The 27,805-nt window shown below is 41.3% G+C and overlaps 1 protein-coding gene across 2 annotated transcripts; it reads right to left on the bottom strand.

Annotated features, from left to right (window-relative positions):
* LOC310823767 (A-type potassium channel modulatory protein KCNIP2-like) lies at positions 1-27,805 on the bottom strand. 2 transcript variants are annotated; one of them, XM_083696617.1, is made up of 9 exons: positions 27,350-27,805; positions 14,483-14,585; positions 13,912-14,029; positions 13,629-13,698; positions 13,259-13,347; positions 9,637-9,744; positions 5,269-5,373; positions 4,827-4,889; positions 1-895 (listed from the first exon to the last, which is right to left on the bottom strand). In XM_083696617.1, the coding sequence occupies exons 1-9, from the start codon at positions 27,420-27,422 to the stop codon at positions 848-850; spliced, it is 777 nt and encodes a 258-aa protein (XP_083552743.1). In that variant the 5' UTR covers positions 27,423-27,805; the 3' UTR covers positions 1-847. The 2 variants fall into 2 exon arrangements, with proteins under 2 accessions (XP_083552743.1, XP_083552744.1); XM_083696618.1 differs by having other exon boundaries at positions 13,259-13,329.

The following is a 27,805-nucleotide window of genomic DNA, read 5'->3' as shown; positions in this document are numbered from 1 at the left end:
TTATTCTTCATTATCATCATCATCATGGTATCCATACAAAATATACACACACTTTTACAACGAGCAATGCCTGGCACCTAGATGCACAATCGGTTACATGAAGGATTTTATATCGTCATTGATATATCAACACATACAATTAAAATGAGTTCATTCTATTTCTATGGTTACACACACGTCATGCAGACATTACAGTATGGATTGAGTGTGGAGAATTCCATTAGAACATTCCAGAACACACACAACACACTCGGGAAGATGGAGCAACGATTTGCTCTCACATCATAGGACAGTCCAAACTATTTATTGCTTGATTTTGGCCTTTGTCTCTTGAAGTAAAACAATCATTTTTTCCAGAGAGAGAGAAAGAATTATGTAGTGAGAGTTTGAAGCAATACCATAGATTAAATGCTCTATTTTTCCATGGGTGGTGTTGTGTCTCATGAGTGTTCGACTCTCAAAGTATCTGGAATTTACTGGTCTGTGTTGTTTCTAGTTAAGGTACCAGACTGTGTGCACACACACACACGTTTTTTTGTTGTTGTCTGATTTTGTTTCTCTTTCAATGTTACAGCACTACGTAATGACTGTTTTTCCTTATTTTCTTTTTTATAATGTATATGTATAAAAGGGTAAAGTCTCTAGAGACCCTTTAGCTTCGGGGTGGAATAACTGAATCCGTGTGGGGGTGGAAATTCATGGTAAGTCCTTTTTAACCACTGCCCGGCCATTGCTTCAGCCCCTCACAGTCACATTGGGAAGGGGTATCCTTTATGGGACTGAGGAGATGGGACTGGAGGTGGGGATAGAGAAGAGGTCCTATCTGATTCGTCACATTCAAAGGTCCCTAAATGATGTTGTCGAATAGATGCATGGACTGCATGATGTTCTCATCCTAGATGGGAGTTGGGGAGGGACAAAAAACACAAAGAGGCTATCAGAGTTCTCAAAGTTAGAAATGTACATGGTGAGTTCAATAGTGAAAAATAAGGAAAAGACTTGCTCGGGAAAGTCATTACTATGCTGATTATGCATTAAACCATCTATTTATAGCATTTATTTTTCTTTTTAGAGTGCTGGCCGTATTACTTGCTTATGAGTTCAATAGTGAATCGAGTTTTGATAACTTGAATCATGGTTGAATATTACTGAATCCGTAAGGACCAGCCTGCTGGTCTAGAGATTGTCAGAATCAGGAAATTATATTTTTATAATTAAATATATATTTTCATTAATGATATATGTATTTTACAAGGTTTGTTCCCATCAGTCTATTAACGTCATTTCATTGCTACTCTCCCTCAGTTGCGCTGCTTCCAGTGCAGCTCATATAAATTAGAGCTTTTATCCAATCAAATTTTCCACCTGTGCTGTCTCCCGGTGAAAAATCTACCGTGAGGCCTTCAGAATTTCGAGTGAATCCCCTCTGCTGTTGAAGCAAATGGGGACGATGTTGTTGATTGTCATATTCTTTAACCAATCAGATTTCGAGTTTGCCATGTTGGGCGTATTATTTGACATGCCGGAGCCCTCTAGAATGCCTGGCCGCCTACGTCAGCATTTTTCGTGTGGCGTGACCGGAGGGCCAGTTAGTTGACTGAAGTAAAACTAACGTAGTGTAGCGAACGGCGGGGTAGAGTAGCTTGCCTTAAGCGGGTATCGAACTCGCAACCTTCCGCTTACAAACCGGCCGCGCTAGCCACAACACCAAGAGAGTTAACTATACGAGTCCTATCCTACTATCTTGGTGTTGTGGCTAGCGCGGCCGGTTGTCACTAGCCACAAAAAAATTTCGCTAGCCACAACACCAAGAGAGTTAACCTTCCCCTTACAAACCGGCCGCGCTAGCCACAACACCAAGAGAGTTAACTATACGAGTCCTATCCTACTATCTTGGTGTTGTGGCTAGCGCGGCCGGTTTGTAGCGACCTTCCGCTTACAAACCGGCCGCGCTAGCCACAACACCAAGAGAGTTAACTATACGAGTTAACTCTCTTGGTAGCGCGGCCGGTTTGTAAGCGGAAGGTTGCGAGTTCGATTCCCGCTTAAGGCAAGCTGCTCTGCCCCGCCGTTCGCTACATTGGTGTCAGCAGTGGGATGGCGCCCGTGAGGCCATCGGAGAGGCGTGTCCACGTGAGAGACTTGTATAGTGAAGCGTGAGGGCACGCTCTCCCGAACGGAGGGGATAGTGTAACGACCCTGTGTAAGGCCCGTTAGCAGCTCCGCCAAGTGAGTTAACTCTCTTGGTGTTGTGGCTAGCGCGGCCGGTTTGTAAGCGGAAGGTTGCGAGTTCGATACCCGCTTAAGGCAAGCTGCTCTGCCCCGCCGTTCGCTACAGTAGCATCATCTAAGGTTTATTTAAACTTTATTTCGTGACGTTTATATTTTTACTTAGCGTTTAGATTTTTACTTTTTACTTAGGGGAAGAAATGGATTTGGTGGCGGATTTACTGGCAAAGCCTTCTTCGAGAAGGACCTTTCAAGAAAAGCTGGAAATTGTGAGGAAGTGTCGACCAACCCCGCAGCTATCAGCCATTTCCCAGCCAGGGAAAGGATTTGTGCGGCACTATCAATCGAGAAACTACGAAAGATACACCTGGTTGACAGCATCGTAGGAACATTGTATTGTAACTCTCAGGTGTTAAGCCTCGTGTTGAATCACTTTATTCCATTCGATAAAGGTCACTGTCACTGTGAATATGGGGTGGTTACGTCGAATGACAATAGCTTATAGTGTCATAGTGAGGTTTATTCGAATGCGGTTTAATTGCGGGAGGATAGCACTGAAGGCCTACGTGTAAAATACACGGCCCGCCTGAAGGTTAATTTTAATTACTTCACTCTTGCATCAGTAGATTCATCATCGTATATTAGATCATAGAACTCAACCACAAATGTGTGTGTGTGTGTGTTTTTATTACAAAGCAATGTGCTATGTTTATGATAAAGCATATTCATCCATCTGACGTGATATATTCAACTCCACATGGTAAACATACTCTTCATAACATATATGCGAGAAGTGTCACAAGCCTACACTGTCATTAGGGTTGATGCCATCGCTACATGTCATATGTCATACGCCATACACTATATATCTTCCCATATGGTCTAGCGGTTAGGATTCCTGGTTTTCACCCAGGCGGCCCGGGTTCGACTCCCGGTATGGGAACTAATTATTGTCGAAAAATCAAATATGTTCTTTCAATGTGTAAAACAGAAGTAATCGAAAACTCTCTATAAAGGCTGCTAAATGCCGTAAATGTCAAAGTTTGGAACTTTCCCAAACACAAAGAAATGATCCATTCTTGAATATCTATTCTCACCCAGATAAGCTGAAAGCAGCATTACACCCTAGCAAACAGTCCAGCGAATACCTCTCGGTTTTACGTATAACAAACCTGTTCGAAATGTTCGGAGGTTTCTCAACGAAACGGTATGTAATTTAGCATACTGCCCGAAAGCAATTTATCCGAAACCACCCAGACGCGCAATACTGGGCCCATTGCGCAGAGCCTTGCCCGCTCTTTTTACGCACTGACATTTTTCACCCAGAAAGTAGGCCGAACTTGTACTGCCAACTTGTCTCGTATTCAATTCTTATGTAGACATTCTTAGTTTATAAAGACATGAAAATAAAAAAAGATAACGGATGTTATTGGATACTATAGTCTAATCGATAATGGGACAAAGTCTCTCTACAATATCTTATTTTCCATTTCGCAAGCTACAGTAGGGGCGGCGTTTTTAAAGCCCATGATCTGTGAGTGTGTGGGCCAACAACGGCATAATTTGATTAGGGCCTACTTCTCAAAGCAATTTTGCGAAGACTTATTTTACTGTAGCTAAATGTGTCACTAATAGAATTCCATAGAATTCCTTGATTGCGTAATGCTACGTAATCGAATGTTGCAGTTGCGAGGAATCCGAATCCATCTCTTCGATAGAGCATCACAATACAGACACATTCTTATAACTTCTGAAGAACTCCATAAATTAGTTGTTCTTTGCTCGCAAACAAGACAGTCACACAGCGATAACCTTACATTTTACAATATTAATTACGGACGAGAATGGACGACTCTTACTTTTCAGGTGATAATACGAAATTATAATTCAATTTATAGTTTTAAACTGCAGACTTGTAAAATTATTTCATTGCATTAGCATGTTTTGTCCAATATGTTGTGTCTTATTGACACCGTTATGAGCTTGAATCATGTTACATCCCTAATCATGTTTAAAGGGACAGTTCAGTTTTAACTAAAAGTTTGAGATGCTCTGAGAAATGAGTCCATGTCCCACTCCATCCTCCTTTTCCTCAAAATGAAATTACTGACCGTTTTGAAATTAAAAAAATCAAACAAGCTTTTTGTTTTTAGACTGTTGGACATCTCCATTGCTAACTTCTAACTAACTAGCTAGCTCCCATAATCAACTCTAGGACGAAAATGAAAATTCTCAATTTTGAGTCGCAACCAATCACATTGTGTCATTTTGGGGTCTCCTCAGAATGCCAATTTAAGGATTACAGCCATTGTGTTGAGATAAATCATGAAAAGAGGCTAATATTTTTCTAATGATTCTTCATTGTGATGGCTTTCAGTGGCAGAACACCAGCAGCAAATAATATAATAGTTAAAGCTCCTAATAATAGCTTTATATGAAACTATAATATGGTGTAAATAAAATCTGGATATTATGGTGCTTTTCTATTTGTTTTAAGGTACAGTATATAGCTGGATGTACAAAAGACATTGTGGGATGTGAACTTTTAAGATGTATTAACATTTCTCAAACTGTTTTCACAGTGGAAGGTCACAAACCTTTTGACACGACTCAAGGAACTCCTCAATGGTGACCACTCCATCGTTATTCCTGTCCATTTTCTAATAGTGTGTGACAGAGAAGACAGGGTTAAAATTGCTCCACCACTGAGTGCACATCATTAAAGTGATCATCACTGACCTGACACTTGACTGGATTGGTAAATCTCATGGAACCTTTCTTTCACCCTTCCAAGGTCAGTGATCAAGCAGTCTATCCCTACCACAGACGGACCCAAGATTTGAACCCAAGTCTTATTCCAAAGCACCATCAAAACCATTGACCTAGAAAAATGCAAAGCAATGCATTTTTGTGTCCAGGGCTACGGAAGAGGATGTCCCTGCACAAAAGCTCACTAATAGCCATCCCAAACACAAGGGAGTCTACATTTTGAAGGCATTGGAACAGGAAACTAGTGTGGAAAGGAGTCAGTTGCGTTACCTGGAAAAAGTTGTCGACATGCTCCATGGGGGCGTTGTGTTGTATGCTGGGGTATGTACACTTCCCCATCATGTCATAGATGGAGCACATGATGTCTGTCATCTCCTAGAGGGGAAGAAGAAAACATTATTCACACACACACACACATATACGGTACAGGGCTCCAACCTAACTTTTTTCAGTTGGTCGTACCAAAATGTCATTGCGGCGTTGTACATTTTCATAATCATCTTTGAAATGGATATGCCATTTTGGTTAGACGTTTATATCGATTTGCTGCAACATCACAGTAAAAGAGACTGTTGAAATAAGGTGCAACAGTGCATTTAATATACGTTACCTGAGTTAATTCAATACAGAGCCAGGCAGCTCAGTACACAATCCATTATCATTCCAGTTGGTTTGCTGTGTACTTCTTGAAGGTTTTAGGAATATTTTAAACCATTGACTGAATACACATTTTAGTCAAAGGCCAAGAGTTTCTGTCTACACCAGACAACCATTAGAGGGCAGTGTTATACAGGTTGACCTTTTTTTACCCAGTGCTTTGTTTAAAGTGCATATTACTCATAATATGTTTCCCAGATGCAGATTACCTATAGTCCTGGACAAAATCACACTTTGAATATAGATTATTTATTGAAAAAGTTTTTAGTCTAGGAGTAGGCATAATCTAGGACTAGAGCAGTTTTGAGAAGTAATAGGACAGTGAAGCATTTTTTATTCTGTTGGCTCTATACTCCAAAAGGTTGGATTTGAAATCAAACAATTACTATGAGGCTAAAGTAGAAATTGTTTAGATTTAATGGTCTTTGTGTACATCTTAGTTTCACCATTCAGAAATTACAACACTTTTTATGCATAGTCCCCCCAAAAGTGATGGAACAGATTTATCAAATATCCAAATTAAGCAGTCTCATTTTGCTTGACAATCCTTTGCATGCAATAACGGCCTGAAGTCTGTGACCCAATGACCCCACCAAATGCTGGGCATCTTCTCTGGTGATTCTCTGCCAGGCCTGTACTGCAGCCATCTTCAGTTGTTGTTTGTTTTGAGAACATTTTGCCTTAAGTCTCCTCTTCAGCAAATGTTCAATAGACAGTTTCCCAGGTCCTCCACACCACTCTCTCTCACCTTGACAGGCAGAAGGGGGGCTATGTGAGAATGCTGTTTATAGACTATAGCTCAGCGTTCAATACCATAGTCCCCACCAGACTGGCTGATAAGATGATTGGCCTAGGACTGAACATTCCCCTGTGTGCCTGGATCCTGGACTTTCTGACGGCCAGGCCACAGGTGGTCAGGGTGGGTAGACACACCTCCAGCTCACTCACACTGAGCACAGGGTCCCCCCAGGGCTGTGTCCTTAGTCCCCTCCTCTACTCCCTGTACACCCACGACTGTGTGGCTAAGTCCAGCGAAAACTCCATCATCAAGTTTGCGGACGACACGGTCGTGGTGGGGCTGATCTCAGATAACAATGAGAAAGGCTACCTGGACGAGGTGGCGGACCTGTCACTCTGGTGTCAGGAGAACAGTCTCATCCTGAATGTCTCCAAGACAAAAGAGCTGATTGTGGACTTCGGGAGAGCACAAAAACTAAGGGCCTACACACCGCTGGACATCGGAGGGACTGCTGTGGACAGGGTGAGCAGTTTTAAATACCTGGGAGTCCACATCTCAGAAGACCTGACCTGGACTACCCACATCAGTTCTCTGGTGGGAAAGGCAAGGCAGCGCCTGTTCCATCTCAGGCAACTGAGGAAATTCAGAGTCTCCCGGAGGATCCTTCAGTCCTTCTACTCTGGAGCTGTGGAGAGCATCCTGGCTGGCAACATCACCGTCTGGTACGGTAACAGCACGGCCCAGGACAGGCGAGCTCTGCAAAGGGTGGTACGCCTGGCGGAAAAAACCATGGGAGCTCCAACCCCCCCTCTCCATGTTCTGTACACCAGGAGGTGTAGGACCAGAGCCTGCAGGATTATGAAGGATCCTCATCACCCGAAACATGGACTGTTCCAGCCGCTGCGGTCAGGAAAACGCCTCCGCTGTCATGCAGCAAGAACAGAGAGGCTACGGCTGAGTTTCTTCCCCCACGCCATCAGAATCATCAGCGATGACCCCACCAGTGCCCCCCTCAAGACACTCACACATGCACTGTCATCTTAACACATATGCACACACATAGTCATCCATCTGCTATTTATATTGCTTACTTATATGCTTACCGGTTATACTGTTCATATTGTTTATACTGTTTATACTGTCCATACTGTATATTTTTTAGTACTTCTATTTTTATTTTATTGTATTTTAAAACGTATTGTATTTTTGCACTACTCTGTGGCACTGTCACTTTTGCATTTCACTGTATACTTGTATGCACGTGACAAATAAAGAATCTTGAATCTTGAATCTTGAATCAATAGGATTTAAATCTGGAGATTGACTTGACCAGTCAACAACGAAACATTTTTTGGCCATGAAAAATTCACTAGTTGCTATGGCAGTAGGTTTTGGGTCATTGTCCTGCTGTATGATGAAGCGCCGTCCAATGAGTTTAGAGGCATTTTCTTGTACTTGGACTGACAAGCTGTTTCTGTACACTTCAGAATTCATTCTGCTGCTGCCGCCAGCAGTTACATCAATGAAGACAAGTGAACCAGTTCCAGTGGAAGCCATACATGCCCATACATGCCCAAGCCATCACACCCCCTCCACTATAGATGAGGTGGTACAGTTGGCCAAATTTAGAATTTGGTCACCGATGTGACGATGTCTTAGGAGTACCGTGACAGCACTAGTGAGTTTTATTTCAGGTCAGTCACCTCAGCAAAACAACCACCAAGAGGCATCCTTGAGCATGATGTATACAGTACCAGTCAAAAGTTTGGACACACCTTTCAATGGTTTTTCTTTATTTTTTTAAAAATAATCTACATTGTAGATTAATATTGAAGACATCAAAACTATGAAGGAACACATATGGAATTATGTAGTAAACAAAAAAAGTGTCAAACAAACCAGAATATGGTATTTTATATTTTAGATTCTTCAAAGTAGCCACCTTTTGCTTTGATGACAGCTTTGCACACTCTTGGCATTCTCTCAATCAGCTTCATAAAAGAATAATTAAGAGACCACTGCAAAATTATCAGTTTCTCTGGTTTTACTATTTATAGGTATGTGTTTGAGTAAAATGAACATTTTTGTTTTATTCTATAAACTACTGACAACATTTCTCCCAAATAAAAATATTGTCATTTAGAGCATTTATTTGCAGAAAATGACAACTGATCAAAATAACAAAAAAGATAAAAACAAGTTCATATTCATTTTTAAACAACACAATACTAACTTTTTAACTTAGGAAGAGTTCAGAAATCAATATTTGGTGGAATAACCCTGATTTACAATCACAGCTTTCATGCGTCTTGGCATGCTCTCCACCAGTCTTTCACATTGCTGTAGGGTGACTTTATGCCACTCCTGGTGCAAAAATTCAAGCAGCTCAGCTTTGTTTGATGGCTTGTGACCATCCATCTTCCTCTTGATCACATTCCAGAGGTTTTCAATGGGGTTCAGGTCCGGAGATTGGGCTGGCCAGGACAGGGTCTTGATCTGTTGGTCCTCCATCCACACCTTGATTGACCTGGCTGTGTGGCATGGAGCATTGTCCTGGTGGAAAAACCAATCCTCAGAGTTGGGGAACATTGTCAGAGCAGAAGGAAGCAAGTTTTCTTCCAGGACAACTTACGTGGCTTGATTCATGCGTCCTTCACAAAGACAAATCTGCCCAATTCCAGCCTTGCTGAAGCACCCCCAAATCATCACCGATCCTCCACCAAATTTCACAGCAGGTACAAGACACTGTGGCTTGTAGGCCTCTCCAGGTCTCCGTCTAACCATTAGACGACCAGGTTAGTCCAGTCCTCTACGGTCCAATCCTTATGGTCTTTTGCAAACCTCAGCCTGGCTCTTCTTTGCTTCTCATTGATGAAGGGCTTTTTTCTAGCTTTGCACGACTTCAGCCCTGCCCCTGAGTTGGTGGTCATCCCAGTGAGTGGTGAGTCGTTTTTGTTTTGACTGTTCTTTTTTGCCCCTGTCTGTCATATTATGCATCACAGTTGGCTACAAATGAAGTACTTTCATATAGGTGTCATATACTTGCTGTAGCCTTGGACAGTTGTTGATATGTGTGACAGTCATGATCTGTAGGCTACACATTTTAATTCAGCAGTGTGCATGCTTAAGCGCGAGTGTGTGTGTGTGTGTGTGTGTGTGTGTGTGTGTGTGTGTGTGTGTTGTCCTTCAAGCCCAATATTACTCCAGCATCTCTCATCTCTCTCCCTCTCTGTTGTGTGTACCTCTTTGGTGATGCAGCCATCCTTATTCAGGTCATAGAGGTTGAAGGCCCAGTTGAGTTTGTCTGTGATTGACCCTCGTAGGATGATGGACAGGCCTGTGACAAAGTCCTGGTGGAGAGAGAAGGGAAAGAGCACAGGTTAGAGGAGGAGTGGAAATGGAGTTAGGGGAAAGGAGAGGGGACGGGGCCCCGATATGGGCTTGCAGTGTCGGTCATTAGCTGTTGTGTTTCTGCATGCACATGATTCGAAGAGGCAGCCACTAGAGATAGAAAATCGAATCCACTCCCAGAAAACACCTGTGGCCAGTAACATGTTTATGTACAAACCGAGTGTCACACCCAACACTCCATTTTAGATACCTATACAATACTCTTAAAATCTATTCTAAAACTAACAGGCAAGCAAGGCAGAGATATTAAAACTGGGGTCTCCTTCTGGTTTTTGTCAGTACACCAAGTACACTTTCTTCAGTAGAGAAGAGAGGTGGGAGAGGGTGCAGGGGGAGACTTAAATTGAGGGGTGTTCAGTTGTAGTTCCATGATTAATTTTGATGACATAACAAAGTTAAGGGACCTAATGTGCTTGCATTTGGTCCAATGGTCAGCGCTTTTGCCTACAGTACCCACAGAGAGAGTATTCAATGCCCAGACTACCTATCTATACAGTACTGTTATCCTCCCATCTAGGTTCACTCTAACCCCATATTTCTAAATATGTACATATTAAAATATATTGTGGGCTACTTGCAATGCAACAAGCACGTAATTTATTAAAATAAAACTGTTGTTTGGATTCAAAAAGCAAAATGAAACCCAGCTAAGGGATGGAGAAATGTAACCATTCTCAAATTCATAGACAGAGCTATGGATGCAAGACTGACCATTCATGAGATCAAAATGATAGTTTTAACTAGGGGTGTGCTGAAAAAACTTTACTCGTTGTGGATTTTGGGCATTTTACGAATATGGGTATCATCCGATAATTTTCAGATATTATCTGAAGTCTGTGTTTATCTCAGCTCAAAGCGCATACCTTCCAAAACCGTGGTTATATTGTTCAAGAATAATTGATTGTGTGGTCAGTTAATATAGTGCCCTGCGTAAGTAATGGGACAGTGAAGCATTTTTTCTTCTTTTGGCTTTACAATCCAAAAGTTTGGATTTAAAAACAAACAATTACGAAGTTAAAGGAGAGATTCTCAGTTTTTATTTGATGGTATTCGTGTACATATTGGTTTCACCATTCAGAAATTACAAAACTTTTTATGCATTATCCCCCTATTTCAGGGTACCCAAAAGTGATGGGACAATTGGCTGAACAGGTGTTTCTGGTTCATCAGTTGTGTTCCTCCACAACATTTGTGTAGTCATAAGAGAGTTTTCAGTGTCTAGTATTGATTCTAGGTTTTGCATTTGGAGTCTGTTATTGGTGTCAACTTGAAGACCAAAGAGATAAATGAAAGCCAGGGAAGCCATTTTGAGGCTGAAACATAGCCAAAATGTTAAAGCTACCAAAATCAACAGTTTGCAACATTTGTTAAAAGGAAAGAAAGCACTGGTGAGCTCACAAATTGCAAATGGCCTGGTAGGCCAAGGAAGACTTCTACAGTGGATGACCGAAGAATGCTCACCATGATTAAGAAAACCCCCCAAAACAACTGTCCCATAGACCAGGAACACTCTGGAAGAGATAGGCGTGAATGTGTCAGAGAATACCATCCACAAAAGACTTCACCAGCAGAACTACAGAGGCGACACGGCAAGGTGCAAACCACTAGTTAGCCACAAAAACAGGATGGTCAGGTTTACACTGGAACTGGCTCACTTGTCTTCATTGATGATGTAGCTGCTTATGGCAGCAGCAGAATGAATTCTGAAGTGTACAGAGATTTGTCAGCCCAAGCATCATACAGCAGGACAATGACCCAAAACATTCTGCCATAGCAATTAGGGAATTTTTCAGGGCCAAAAAGTGGAAAGTTCTAGAGTGGCCAAGTCAATCTTCAGATTTAAATCCGATTGAACAAGCATTTACTTTGCTGAAGATCAAACTTAAGGCAAACAACAACTGAAGATGGCTTCAGTACAGGCCTGGCAGAGCATCACCAGAGAAAATACCCAGCATCTGGTGGGGTCAATGGGTGGCAGACTTCAGACAGTTATTGCATGCAAAGAATTATCGACCAAATACTAAAACACAAGTGATCTGTCCCATCACTTATGGTGGCTTAAAATAGGGGGACTATGTATAAAAGGTGTTGTAATTTCTGAATGGTGAAACCAATATGTAGAAAAATACCATCAAATAAAAGCTGAGAATCTCTAGAAACTTTAACCTCATAGTAATTGTTTAGAAGATTGTATAAAAAAAATGCTTGACTGTCCCATTACTTACGCAGGGCACTGTATAGGAACCCTGCATGCGTTTAAAATAACAGGAATTTCTCAGGAGGAATAGTGACAGGTGTTCACTAATATCGGTTCTGATCGACTGGCGCAGCTTGATTTTAAGCATTTAAATCGCTGGTAATCTGATCACGAGTATCATCCAGATACGAGAATCAAGTCTAATAAACGGATACGGATACTATTATGACTGACGATTCCGGCACACCCCTAGTTTTAACCATGTTTTGAAGCTATACAGTGTTTGTTTAGAAATATATTGTTTACAAACAATGGTTGAAAAACAAGCTTATATTTTGGGTTCTGAGATGGTAAGGCAGTTGAACTAAGCTAAAAGGCATTATATACTTCAATAATCAATGACTACATATCATTAGTTTAAAAGTTAAAAAAAAATTAATATGGATGTACCAATCCCAGATCCTAGATTTTAGCATACTTACATATTTAGAATCTTTGAACTTTGGAGGTACAATGATTGTTTCATCTTATCAACCAAACAATTCAAAGTCTTATTTGTCTGTCTTTTAGGCTTATGTAGACTAACATATGATGACTGAGCTACTTCAAAGTTTCTAAACCTGTTAAACAAGCAAAGATTCATAAGAATATAGGTTTAGGAAATAACACTTCCTACACTGTCACACTTACATCTTCATTCATTACAACTGTTTTGGGTCTTTTCTCTCAGATGACAAGTTTGAGCTGTACTGTATATGCATTACTATCAGAATCCTCAGAGAATATTTATAATCCCCACATTTCTTACAGCCGAGGTCATGTGTGCAAGAATTAAAATTACATTTAAGGCGTGTAAAAACAATGGCATGATATATTCAGCTACATTGAATCAATAATAATGAAACTATCAATAGGCCTAGAAATAAAGCAATGTGCGCTAATGATTTCCTGGTCAAAACAATGTTGCACTCTGGCAGACTGTATTTCACCTCTGTCATCATGCTCGTAAAACCTTGACATTTTAACGTGTTGCGGAAGGTATCCTTCAGACAGGAGTTGTTCATGGTACACAGCAGGTGGGATTAAACGGTGAGCAGGTGAATCCGGTTAAACCCAGCCATGTATCGCTCACTCTGATGTTTAGCCTTGAACCTTTCAGAACGCACTACCTGGGTCATAATAACATCAGTTTGTTACCCCAATTCTTAGATATTGCAAGAGGCTCAATGATTTGATCTCACATCCATATTCCTCACCTCAAAGCTGACAGCTCCATTCTTGTGGGTGTCGAAGGCTTCGAACAGGAAATGTGCGTACTTGCTGGAATCTGACATGGAGAGAGAGACTAAGATGTCAAACACACACACACACACACACATGCTCATGTACAAACACACATGCAGCAGGATCCTCAGCTATAACAGGACTACTAGGGCTCTCTCATCTTACTCAAGTACAGTACAGTAACCCTCCTGACCACAATTGTACTATACGTAAGCAATCTATACTGTAACTGGTGTAACTGATAAATGTAGAATAGAATTATGAGGTAGTATTATCGTAGAATGTAATACAAAGTATACTAGAATAACATAGTATAATACAATACAGTGCTCATTGACTCACCACCGTGAGGGAAGAACTTGGAGTAGATGGTCTTGAATGTCTCTTCATTCACCACCCCACTAGGGCATTCCTATAGGAAACAACACCAGGGTGGGGTTACAACAGACACACACACGCACTACGCAATTGTAACATGAACTATAGACTCTGAGAACAGTAAATAAGAGATAGTAAGAAAATGAAGTGCTGGGGATAAAGGAAAGGACCCATTGCAGAGGAAAACAAGAGTGAAAAGAGAAAATGAAAGATAAGGTAAGAAAAGGAGAACAGGAGTGAAACTGACATTTTTGAAACCCCTATAGAGGATCTGCAGCTCTCTCCTATTGAAGTTGGTCTGCTGTTGTAGCTGGTCCAAACCTTCTGGTCTGTAACACACTGTAGACAGCTCTCCATCTGCTACACTGCCTGTATCAGAGAGGGGGAGATATAGAGAATGGGGGGGTGAGGGAGGGAGAAAGAGAGAGAGAGAGACATGGTTATGGCCTGTTACACTGTATGGAGAGAGAGAGATGGAAGGGGAGGGGAGCGAGAAATAGAGAAGGGGGTAGGACATGGTTACACACTGTAGACTCTAGATTCCTCCTTCTCTAGAGAACACCTTATAAAAGCTAAACTGTAAATGAGGTAGAGAGAGGACAGGGGAAGGTGGAGAAAGGTGAGGAAGAGGAGGCAGAGAGAGAGGGGAATAGGGGAGAGACACATGGAAAGGTAAACACAAGGAGAGGGAGAAAGAAGGAAAGAGGAGAATGTGAGCGTGAGAGATGCTGAAAGTCAGTAGCCGAGAAGTTGATTTGTGTAGCATGGGCCGGTGATAGCTCAGAGTGGTGGGATACAGAAATGAGACAGATAGACACTTGCTTTGAGTGAGAGAGGGGGCGGAGCCAGAGCGACAGCAGGGCAGGAGTTTGAGGAATCTCTCCTTTATGGTTTTTTTGCTTTGGTTGGAAGAAGGGTTGCCTGGAAGTGACCAATGACAGCACAGATTAGAGCATGGTGGGTACGCAAAGACATACATACTGTAAACACACACAGTAATAACTATTGCTCCTTGATGCTTGTATGCTTGTTAGTTTGCTAACCTGGCTTTGGACTGAAATAATCAGGCCAGTCACATATAGTGTGTATAGTGATGAATGGAAAGTGATTGTATCACTGATGAATTATATGTGGGCAGACGCAATATCTAACAAAATAGTTTATGTTTGTGTATTCATGTATCAATGGCCACAGGTAAGAAGCTACAAAAGGAAGAATGCTATGCTATCGCAGGTTCAAGTCCACTTTGGGGCAGTTTGGACAAAAGTGTTTATCGTGTTTTCTTTTCTGTTGCCAATTCCTGATGCTAATGCTAATGTTTGCTTGCCTTGACCACTCAAAGTCAATGCCTAATACTGTCTCTAACCCCTAACATAACTGCATAGTATTGTTGCTCAAGTTGGCCGAAGTTTCAAATTTGGCCACTGGTGTGACGATGTCTCAGGAGTACAGCGATGGCACGAGTAAGCCTTATTTCAGGTCATTCTACTTATTTCAGGTCATTCAGTATGTGAGTATGCTACTCACATACTGCTATACTGCACTGCTATATTATACTGCTTATATTATACTATATTATACTGCACTACTACTGATCATATATTGCACTACCTGTAAATACTGTTCATTGCACTTTCTGCTATTTTGCACTTCTGGTTAGACCCTAACTGCATTTCGTTGTCTCTGTACTTGTACTCTGCACAATGACAATAAAGTTGAATCTAATCTAATCTAATCTAAAGCAAAACAACCACCACGAGGCATCATTGAGCATGATGGATATGTTTACAAACATTGCAAGAGTACTGTAGCTTATGAGTTGTTGTTTCAATTTGGAAAAGGACAAATGATTGTCTGGTTGGAGAAATTGCAAATGATGTCCTTGGATAAACCTTAATTTAGAAATCATGTCTTCATGGACACTTCATAATGTCAGACATGGAATATGTGTGTCTGCGAAATTGCAGATTATTAACTCATAGCGATATAATGATTCCACGCATTTCAGCAGTAGGCTACAGTATACTGTTATGGACACAGCGCACTCACAAAGTAAAGAGCGCAGTTCGTGTGAATAATTTTCCGCATTGCAAGTTCGCAAGTTCACGTTGAACGCACACAATTCTGGTGACTTTTGACAGGAGAATAACATAGTGGTTAGTGTGAGTGAAAAGCGTAGAATTAGTAGAGCTGTGTGTGACATTCCAAATATTAACATGTATTAAATACATTTAAATAGAATCAGTGTCTAGGGCCATCGCACATTCCAAACATTAACACTTACTCACTCCCACTCTGCTCAAAGACATTTGAATAAAATTAGTGGGTGAAGGGATGTAGGAATTCACGAGGGGGTGCTGCATAAAATGGAGAGCTTGAACGAGCTTCCCACCACTGTCAGGACTGCAGTCAATACCGATCTTTCGCCGTAGATTGAAAACCCATCTCTTCAAGGTACATCTTAACAGTCCTTCCTAAAGACCTCTTCACCCCCACTACCCCCCCTGTACTAACCCAAACCCCAACCCTTGAGACCTCTTCACCCCCACTTCCCCCCTGTACAAGTTCTCTCCTGTTAATAAAAAATTACGACTGACAAATCTATTTGTTGTAAGTCGCTTTGGATAAAGGCGTCTGCTAAATGCCATAAATGTAAATGCATAAAATGTTGTGAGTAGGGTGAAGGGGGGGGTCTATGTTGCATATCACCTGTTAAACAAGCAATTATGGTGACTTTTGATGGGAGAATAAAAGTGGTTAGTGTGAGTGAAAAGCATGAAATGATCGAGTCTCAGGTAAATGACAAGGCCTATAAACAGCTCTGATAACGAGAGCATTGCATATATTTATCAGTATGTAAATCCCAACTCATCCAATCATGTGCTATAATCTAACAGGCGCCTATGTCAACGCGCACCACCACGAAAAGTGATCGCATATAGTGAGAGAGAGCAGCGTAATGCGAGATGGAGTAAGGTGAACACCTTGCATTACATTTGAATAGAATCAGTGGCTACAGCCATGGGAGACATTCTAAATATTAACACTTATCAAATACAGAGTGGTAGGCCTGCCCACTCTGCTCAATATATTTGAATAGAATTCGTGGATAAGGCTGCGTGCAACATTCCAAACATTAACACTTATCGTACACACATTTTATCAGGCAGAGCAACTGATGTGATATTAAATGTTAGATATGTTTAAAATATAAAACTTCTCTCCTAATAACCAGGAGGCAAAAGCTATTTTAGGAAAAAATAAACATTTTAACCGTAAATACGTCTAGGTTGTTGAACGTGATACATTTTTTTTTTTTTAAATTTGTTATTCGAGACGTTGTGTGGGTTGGAGGCAGCTCCTCTCTGGGGCTGGCAGGCAGCGTTGGTTGCAGCTCCTCTCTGGGGCTGGCAGGCAGTGTTGGTTGCAGTTCCTCTCTGAATTGTAGCATATTTGGCATTCATAACCGTTTCCCAGTAACAAACAAAAGCGTGACAATGTATCTACTGACTAGAGATACAATTCGAGTGATCTTACTCCCCTAAACAGTAAAGTTCTTCATTTAACAAATTCCTATAGTTCACTGAAGATTGACATATTTTAGAGAACTGCGCTCCCGGCAGATCGACTACATAAACCTCCAGTTGATTTATCCTCATTTGTCATTGATTAGATATCAGCTTTCCAATAAAGTGTGCATGGATTTGGCAAAGCCTTTTGTGACGCTACAAGCAAGTGACCAGCATCTCCAACAACGGCTTGAACTTGCTCGGATGTTGGCCACCAAACCCAAGAAAAAAAAAAACTTTGGTTGGTAAAATGACCAAAAAGGACTCAGATAAATCTAGGGTGAAAACGAGGGAACCCTGGATTGGCATTCAGAAGGTGGAGAGGATTAAGCGATTAGAACGGTTAAGACGAGCGACTGTGAGCTGGCGTTGCCGTCTGTTACTAGACCGGTAAAATACCTTAGTGTTATTGAATTAGGTTGACTTCATTGCTAGCTGGTTGTCAAAATGAATACACTCATCTATATTGTGATTATTTAGCATTGCCATTACTATCTACTGTGTTATTCACTGTCCTAGATGTCGAGCTAACAGCTGTTGTTTATGTAGCTAGCTAGAATTCAGTCACAGCAAGGTAAGGCTAAGTGTTATGGCTAACCGCTAGCACCTCGAAACATGCGCTGTTCTGTTTCGCATGTATGCTTTTTGGTGGAGATTCTGTTTGGGTATCAGCTGATTTCAAAGACATTAAACATCTGTCAGAAAGAACAGAGTGAAAGCTCTGTCTGTTTGTTGTGCAGACGAGTCTCATCTGCGTCCCATCTGAATTGTGCCACGAAGTTGGGTTTACTGGGGCAGCTCAAAATCCAGGCACAACTAGATGGTGCATATCGCCGTAGCATCGTGGAGCACGACAAACAGACCGAGGAGAATCGGCATGTTCTGGGGAGGCTGATCACTTGCATCAAACTCTGGGAATTGCGAAATATTCATATAGCTTAATTAGCCTAGCCTACTTTGCGTGTGTTAATGTGGCTTTTGTACTGTAGCCTCTGCTCGGATGATATTTCTTTGACATTTAAAGAAATACAATTGATAAAAGTTTCCTACAAGTTAACAATGTGCCGCGTGCTTGTATTTTGATAAAGCATGCAGGCTTTGCAGGCCCACTGGAGGCAGTGACCTGCATGCAAGTTATTGAAGACACGTGTGTCTCATCTTTTTATTTTGTTGCAGTATAGGCAACCTCAATGTAGCGTTCTGTGTCGCGCTGAGCGTTGAAACGTATGAAGTGTATTCAGTTGAAATCTTTCTGCTCCCTGGCACTCACAGCGCCTACCGAAGACTACCTTTATTTTTTGTGGTGGTGACGTACAATACAAAGCTGCCCCTCCAGAAATGCCACTCTAAAATCGCCACTGCACTACATGTGTGTTTTGTCTGAGACTAGTCTGTTTACTACCTTTGTTTACTACTACTACCTGATTTTGCTGAGCCTAGTCATGATGAATGAAAAAAAAAAAGTCAATAGATCAAGCTAAGACAACTCATTTCTGCATCTGTATTTGAATTTTATTTTCAGAGAGAATGAGTTCCTAGTTAATGGTGTCCAAGAGCTGGGTCAAGAGACAGTCCAGGCCGAGGAAGTCAAGGCCTTACAGGAGACGTTATTATCCAATGCTGTATGTAAAAATGTCCTCGGCTTGTCAACATTTTCAGCAGTCATGAAAATATCCTTTGCTTTTCCTATAGGGCACTGTATAAATAGCAAGATTTTTGCATTAACGCCTATTGTCTAATGATTGATTAATTGTCTCTTGAACAAATTTTTTTTTTTCCTAATGTCAATCAGATTTTATCTGTTGCTGATGTAGTATAATATATTGCTATTTGTTATATTCCTAGCCACTGATCGTATTATGGGAGTTGAACTGAAGCTTTTGGCAAGTTTCACACATTCCTGTGAGTGCAACATGGGAAGGACAATCATAAAACACATGCTTCACAAGAGTTTCACACTTCATTAATCTGTGACTAGTGTTTACTTAATACAGCAGTTCATTTTATAGTTGGGTTGCTTCAAGTAATACATACTCAATACCCTATTTTAGACTGATGTTCAGTCAGAATTTTGACACCTCTGTTCCAGTGGTTCCTCATCAATAAGTAGCTTACCTTTGAGACCAGCTCAAGGGAAAAGAGTTATGTAGCCAACGACAATCGTATTCTTTAATTGAATCCTGTCTTACAACTTTTGGGTAAGTTCATATTTTGGGTATTTATATTTTGCTCATAATCCTTGAAGTAATGCTTGGCATGAAACATAAGAGAATATCATACACAATATATTACCTGCTGGTTGAAGCATACACACCCAGTCCTATGATCACTGGTGTTCTCGTCGGGGAATGATCAATATGAACTCTTTGATCTTCTGTAATGATTTCTCTTTGAGAAGCAACTCTGCCTCAAGAATACAGATTTACATTATCCTTCTTCCACTTAAGTAATTTTTATCAAATACATTAATACTCTCAAATAGGCTACTTGATCTTGATTTAGTGCCCTGGTACAATAGAACCAATGGAATAGTCCCAAAAGTACAAACTAAATGAAGCACAAACATTTGTTATGAATTTGATTCAGGTCTGAGATTATCCTTGTGTAACTGAAAGAGAAGACATAGCATTTCAATATGTCAGGGAATATTCCCAAGACACGGGACAGAGGTATCACAACTGCCTCAAACTCCCCACGCCCAGTCTTAGGTGCTGGCCACACTAGTCTGTCAGAAACCACAAAAAATACATACATACATCACCATCTAATTTGATCCATGAGGGGTGGGTGTAAACAAACAGAGGCACTCACACTTTCTCGTTTCTAATTGGCTAAACGGCAGCACAGTGCGGTCTATTGAAAGTTCAACTCCAAACATTATGTCTTTCAAAAAAATTACAAACCAGATGAAAATAGACACGTGCAGACCCTTGTACAGACCCATCCCCGTCAACGGATGACTACCATAGAGAAACCATTGGCTAAATCCGTAATTTGACCACCTCCTTAGGGTTTCCACCCCTATACAGTACCCTCCCTCACATCCCAATTCCAGTCTCCCCCCTCCCCATGATGGTGTCCTCCCCCCTACTCCACCTTGGGTTAGGGTTCCGGTGAGCCAGTGGTAGAGGTATCTGCCCACACTGAAGAGCTGCCTCCTGCACCCCCTCTTGCGATGGCCCATCATGACCGTGCCTGGACCCTGAAATTCTCTGAGATGGTTGTTTAATCCCAGGTGTGTTATTAATTTTCAAGGGAGTTTGTGGTCCTCTTTGTCTTCTCGCTCAAGGTGTTTGGTTAAGGTTGGATGTCTACTGGATTTAAGTTAAACTGAGCTGCAGAAATTTCTAATATTCTATCAGTCTCTCTCTTCTCCTTCTCTCTCCAAATGTCTCTCTTCTTCAAGTACTCAACAGTGATTCAAATACTCTTTCTCTGTCTGTCTCTCTCCCTCTCTTCCAGGAGTCCAGGTTCACACACCTTTCATCCCCGTACAGAGTGTTTTCCTTCCTTCACCCCTCTTCTGAAGGTTTGCCTGTTTCTCCATTCTCTTTGCTCTCCCTCCCTCTCTCTGTCTCTAGAGAGATCTCCTATCATAGTCTCTCTTATCCACATTGAAGTAGGGTGAGGAATCAACACAGAAAACAAACACTAGGATTGGCTGCAGCCAATATAGAGACTGAGATGAAAATATAAAACATCCAGGGTTGTTCTTATCAGTGGTTACACCCTCAGCCCAAGGCTAACGGGTTAGTAAAGACACTCAAAAACAGCATCCTGTCATTTCTCTCTTTTTTTTTTTTAAATCAGCCTTTCAGAATAGGCTTGCAAGCATATGTTTTTTTTGTTCCAGTTATTTTCTCTCTCTCCAACCAAAATAACATCACATACCATAACTGAACCAAATTGTAAATAATGGCGCAAATACATCGCTTTGACACATGCAAATAGCACTTGATCTTACAGCAATGGTGTATCAGTAGTGCTCAAGGAGTGACATTCCACGAGAGGAGTATTACTAAACATGATTTTAAGATTTGTTTGTTTTTTAGTCTCCTATGTGGAGTTACCTGTCCTTAGTGTTTTGGTTATGATCAGGTTCAACAAGTAGCAGTCAGCAATTCTTACATCCACCACAACACTGATTTTGGAGGTTGAGGGGTTGGGCTGGTCTACATCCTGCATGTTTTCATAACATCACAATCACAACCAGTGTATAGTGGCTAGTGCTAACTTGTGACAGCATTCTGTGTTTCATTCAACCAGCCCAATCCCACAACTTCCAAAACATTTTGCAGACTAAATGTTGTGGTGGATGCGGGAATCGCTGGTTTAATGTATTAATAAGACATTCATCAACTTTGTGGCTAAAGCAACAATCTGTGAGATTGTTTCACTATTTTACTATCTTAAGGGGAAAACACACAACACCAATTCCAGATCACTTACCAACACTGGCCATTACTTTAAGTTAACCCTAACCTTGACTGATACCACTGATAATTAGTGGAACCACATTTCTGAAACGCCCACTGCACACCTATCAGATACTGTGTTTAAAAGTATGTTACTAGCCCCATCTGCTGGAAAGATTGACAACAGTTCTTCATACAAGGTAAATATCCTATGTTCCATGAGATGGCAGTGTTATATTGTGTAACTTAGAGGAATCTGCCTCTGCACCACCAGCTGTTACTAAGGCACAGGAGAGGAAGAGCAACACTGTCATAGAAGAAAGTCAGGATCAATGCAAAATGTCCATTTATTAGGCTAAGGTTTCAGTCGTATGCTCTAATGAAGGTCTTGCGACTGAAAGCTTAGCCCAGTAAATGGAAACTTTCCATCGATCCTGAGTGTGTGGAGACTTCCTTCTTTGACAGTGTGATATTCCATAACATTGTGAGCACCACGGGCCATGTTGAGAACTATATAGTCCATATATACTGTACACAATCACATACTACATATCCCTCCTCATATCCCATCTTGCCTCTATCCAACAGAGCAGGAGACTCAAATCCTTCCATTCAATCTCTCCCCTCTTTCCCACGGAAAATGAAACACGTAAACCACTGAAAATCGTCCTTGATAGTGAAGAACTGCTTAGATCTGAATCCAAATTAGTAATCAAAGAAATTCCTGTGGACAGCCGTGTGTGTGTGTGTGTGTGTGTGTGTGTATGTGTATGCATTGAGATGTGGTGTGTGTGTCCATGTGTGCATGCGTGCGTGCATGCAGACCTTGTGCACTCTGAGGTTAGCAGTGTCGAGCAGAGACACCACAGGGCACTTAGGATCTGTCAATCAAACAGCAAAGCATAGCAGCTGCCCTGCCATGGAAAAACAAACACAGCTTTACAGAGAGAGAGGGATAGAGAGAGAGAGTTGCCTTGTCCTCGTGTCCCTTCACTCATACAGTACAAATGCAGATGGTATTTTTAGATCTGGCAAGGGCTTTGATAAGGTACATATAAAATATGCATTCACTCACAGACACAAAACACCTGAGACCACCAGTACATACACAGAGAGGGGGAGGAGGGGAAGAGAGAGAGACAAAGGCAGGGAGAAAGGAGAGGGAGTAAGAGAGGGACAGTGAAGGAGAGAGAGAAAGGGAGAAAGAGAGAGGGGGAGGGAGGTAGATAAAAGGACAAAGCTTGAAAGAGGGAGAGACAGAAAGAGAGATTAGCAGACTCATGATCAAGAGAGAGACAAAGTCAGCAGCAAAACAACAAGAGAAAAGATGAAGAATGAAGGAAGACAAAAAAATCTAAACGTTAAGAAATTGAAGATAAGCATCAGGACCAGACCTGGGTATCTGAAATACTTTCAAATACTTTGAGAGTTTGCTTGAGCAAACTCTTTCATGAACATGACAGTAAGTTCAGTGTTCTTCAGTGGCCTTCTCAGTCACCGGATCTGAATCCAATAGAACACCTTTGGGATGTGGTAGAACAGGAGATTCACAGCTTGAAAGTGCGCCTGAAATCTGCAGGAATTGCATGATGCAATCATGTCATCATGACCAGAATCTCAAAGGAATGTTTCCAACATCTTGTGGAATCAATGCCACGAAGAATTAAGGCTGTTTTGAGAGCAAAGGGAGGCCCTACCCAGTAGTAGTGTAGTGTTCCTAATAACATGCTCGGTGAGTGTATATGAATCCAAGCCTGGTCAGGACCCAGTGTAGTTTCTGTTGAAAGTAAGCCTGAATATTTTATGTAAACAACACACGTGTTTACTTGGTGGGTCTGCTTGGGTCTATTGCAACCAACATTCATAACGGGATGACCATAAGCAGCTCTCTTGTTAAATCAGATACAGGTGTGAAAGACAATATCCTAATTGCAACCAAGATTCTCCCTGTAACTAGAGCATTGTGCATTTGTATACACCTCTCTTTATTAGATAATCCAGTTGCTACCAAACATTTACAAGCGACATGCCCCCTCCAGAGGATGCTCTAACAGGCATGAACTTAATACACTTGAATATCTAACATACTAGCTGTTCCTCAGCTAAATTTGGGCTTATTTTTTGGTTGCAAGTGAATTAAATTTCGCACACAGTTGATGGTCATTACTAGCTGTTCTCCCCGTGATGCCCTGCCTCCCTGGATTGACTAACCAGATGTAAGTACTCAGCTAATCAGCAAGTCAGACCGTTTGATAGCAATTGTCCCTTTAGGAACTGCTGTTGTATCCATGACCCCTTAGCCATGTTTACTATAATCCTCTGTATTTATTTTATTTGTATTTATCCTTTATTTATACATGGGAGATCTTACTGAGACCTAAGTCTGGTTCAGATTAGGGATTCTTACTCTCCTTTTAACCATTTGACTCCAGTTGTTAGACTTAGGAGAGACTAGAGATATTATTATACTGTATTTTCACCCGGCGCAAAATAGATGCGAGTGCAAACGCATACGTATCGGTAATTTGTGTTGGCTGTAACAAGTGAAATTACCACAGCACTGGAGCGCTCAGGTGGTTGGTGTAGCGGTAACAGGCGTGTTCACGAAAAATGTGCTGGTCATGTGTAATCCATTTTTAACGCAGTTAAAATAGAGCCCTGTGTGTATGTGTATGTGTATGTATGTATGTATGTATGTGTGTATGCTAACGCTAATGCCCCTTGATGTCTGTTATTCCCCTCTCTGTTTCCCTTCACACGATGCTAACCGTCACCGTTCAGTCTCAATGAGGTCGTTTGGCCGGGGTTCAATCCCCTCCACAGATCGCATCAAAGACATCAATTATGCAAGACTCACTTTGATTATTTTGTTACACAACAGGCATCATCACAATGAACTAACCAAGCCTATAAACATTTCACACTCCATCTTGTGTCTGGGACTTGGGGTTTTGGGTTTACCACGCCTGCTGTCAGCCCTGCATCATAACCTGCACATGCAAATATTGTCGTTCAAGCACTTTTCCTATTTGTTATTATAAGATGTAATTCTCATAGCTCTTAGTCTATGACCATTGATTTGAAGGAACTGGAGAGGTCTAAGCAACATGATGGAGGACTAGGCTACCCCATCCATTTAAGCATCAGTGATTCTTGTTATTACTTTTCTCTTTTTCTGAGTTCATTTTTATTTGAATGTTAAAGAATGATGGGCCAATCAACTCTGACTCTTGATAATTCAATGTGTCAATCTGTCCATATTCAAATAAACAATATGTAATAAGCACAAAAAGTTGCGGTAACTTTTCAGCCTGCCTGAAATCCGTGGACTCAAATAAACACAAAGCACTACACGTTCCATTAACTTTTCAGGTCATACGTTTCAATAATTGTCACCAACTCACACAAGGGGCGCTTACTGTACACTTGTTTGATGTTAGTTTGTAAACAGGTCTCTGAATAATATAATAATAATAATGATCTGAATACTGTGTAGAGCTCATCGCTCTGTGACGTGTAGTGTACTGTAAATATCGATGTGTTGACAAAAACTCCCATCTATAATACATATGAACACATGAATAAATGAATGATCTTTTCAACAACTTTCGAACAGGACAGCTGTTACTCGTTCGAGTTGACGCAACAGAAAGCCAATTATCATGTCAAAAGGACGAGGTTCGTGTTCTCTATTGTCATCATTTTTAACCGTTACTAAACTGGTTTTGTTTTAGGCTCTTAAACGCATCCTTGGCTGCATACATACGAGTCCTTTGATGCACCTGCCCTTTGTTTGAACAGCAAGTTGTTGAATAGATAATAGTTGACATGGTTCTGTATTGTGAGCATATGTGCAGTGGTGTCTATTGAGATAAGTGTTTGTTATGAAGAGTTCATTCGTATTTGTGTTAAGCCTTCATATCATAACACCCAGCCAGACGGGGAGAGAATCATGACAAAATAATCTGACTATAACTGATGGTTATATTCAGAGTCTTTAATGTATGATGTAACTGAAAGGAAACACACACACGCGCACAGGGATACGTACAATCACACAGACATGGGCCACTTCACAACATTGCAAGCAGCTAAATTGCTGTAAATTCATCGCGCTAGAAGTGTAGGTTACGGCCCTAGTATAACCCTTTAACAATGTATCCCACTTGCAACGATGATAAGGGCTAGGGATTAGTTAACCCGAGTATGTTGCTGCGTTTGCCAAATACGATGTCTAGACAGCTGTCTGAGTAGATCTAGTTCGTGTGTAAAAGGATTAAATCTGCCCTGTTTGTTTTGTAAGATGCTGGTCCCAACAGAAGTGTTTCATGCCGAATCGCATACAGTAGGCCTAGCTGCCTGGGTCCGCACACATCTGATCAACAAATGTTCACTTTGATGCAAGTTGGACATTTAACAAGCAAATATTAAACAAGCAAATATTTATTGAAGGAGTAGGTTTTGGAAATAAAAAGTGGTTCCCACAACTTCAGGACGAATTTGAGATGCATAGCCTATACTGTATGCCAACACTTGTAACTGGTACGCAGCAGATAAGATTAATTACTGTACAAGTGCATTCAATTAAAGCAGAACAAACAAATTGACGTTGCAATAAGGTTTGCACTTAAACTATCAAGGACACACTGCAGTGATAGTAAACCAAGGATGTCTGGCCTGTTATTTTGTTATCTATGAATTGTTCTACCCAACCACCCATACATCCATCCATCGAGTCCACCCCAAATCAGAGACTGGCCTTTCTGAGCATGACATCTGCTGTATACACTCTAGAGAATGATGCCATTATGAGTGCTATTTAAGGAAGGTACATATTTGGATTTTAGGAGACATTTGACAAACTGTCTAAAAACAAAAACCTAGAGTTGTCAGGGCAGACGTTTAATAGAAACATGATGTCACTGACAACCCAGTACTGCTGCCGGCTTATCTCAAACGAGGCTTTTATCTTTGCAGACAGTCAGGGGAAAACACTAGAATCGGACGTTTATGTTTCTAACGAAGCCAATCAAATGTTGTTATAGCAAATAGACCAAGGCAGGAGGCCGACATTGGACATCAGTGTTGTGACAGTGCTTGACCATATTATTATGGACAAATGTATGTCCTACTCTTCTTAGATGGCTTCATTTCCTCACTTTGTTTGCTGTATTGGTTGAAACACACTAAAATCTCCGTTATAAGTGCCTCATTCACCGCGTCGTTATCCCGAGGCGCCGCAAGTACGGTGACCTTACCGGTGGCGGGCGGAGTTGATGACAATGCAGGGAAACGCACGTATATCCGCGCCTCCGTTCAACTGATTTAGTCCCAAGACTGAAACTCAATTTAACGGTTCGGGAGGGTTAACCTAGTGCTGTTACTGAGTCATTAAATTACGCTCTGTCATTTAATATATAGCCTACAGGAGTGAGTGGAGAACTTTATCATAGTTGATTCTATCCAGTGATCTCAATGAAAGAAAATGTGTGACGGTACATTTGCTTCGTGCGTAAAAACGCTCATTTTCTGATTTCAACGCGTTGCCTGGACGCGGCGCCCAACGTATGTTATGAGATTACTCATTGATGACTATTTTACAATAATAGGCTAATGCCAGGTCAGCAAACGCATAACACAACATGACACTTCTATTGATCTATTATATACAAATATATGAAAGAAATGTATATTTACTTACCGGTGAGTGGATCGTAGGAGCCATCTAGTTCCCTGGAATCAGACAAGCTTTGGTCTCTACTCTTTGCCTTCATATTCGGGCGATGTGCTTACCAGTCCCGGCGGCGAAAGATCCTCGACCCTCCCTCGGTTCTGCGGCTCAATCACTCTGAGGCGTTCATTCCTTTTCATTAACTATTCCATAGTGAAATAAGGAGCTGATTTATACGAATACTCGAATATTTCTAGGGTTTCCCTCCCCTTCTACTGAAAAACAACTTCGGCGGGTTGGCAAAGCTTCCCATTCGTGGCGCTCACCTCAGCGCTCCGCGCGTCTCTCCAAACTCGCCTCGGAGCGCAGCTTGCAGTAGCCAACGGTTCAACTCGCATTCAGGTCTAAAGCCTCTTAAACTACAACTAATTCGGCTTCTACACGATTCATGACCTATAGCAATATATACATGGGCCTAAATCCTAA

This window comes from Argentina silus, assembly GCF_951799395.1.
Source record: "Argentina silus genome assembly, chromosome: Y".
NCBI lineage: Eukaryota > Metazoa > Chordata > Actinopteri > Argentiniformes > Argentinidae > Argentina > Argentina silus.
This window is presented reverse-complemented; position numbering and strand designations above follow the sequence as displayed.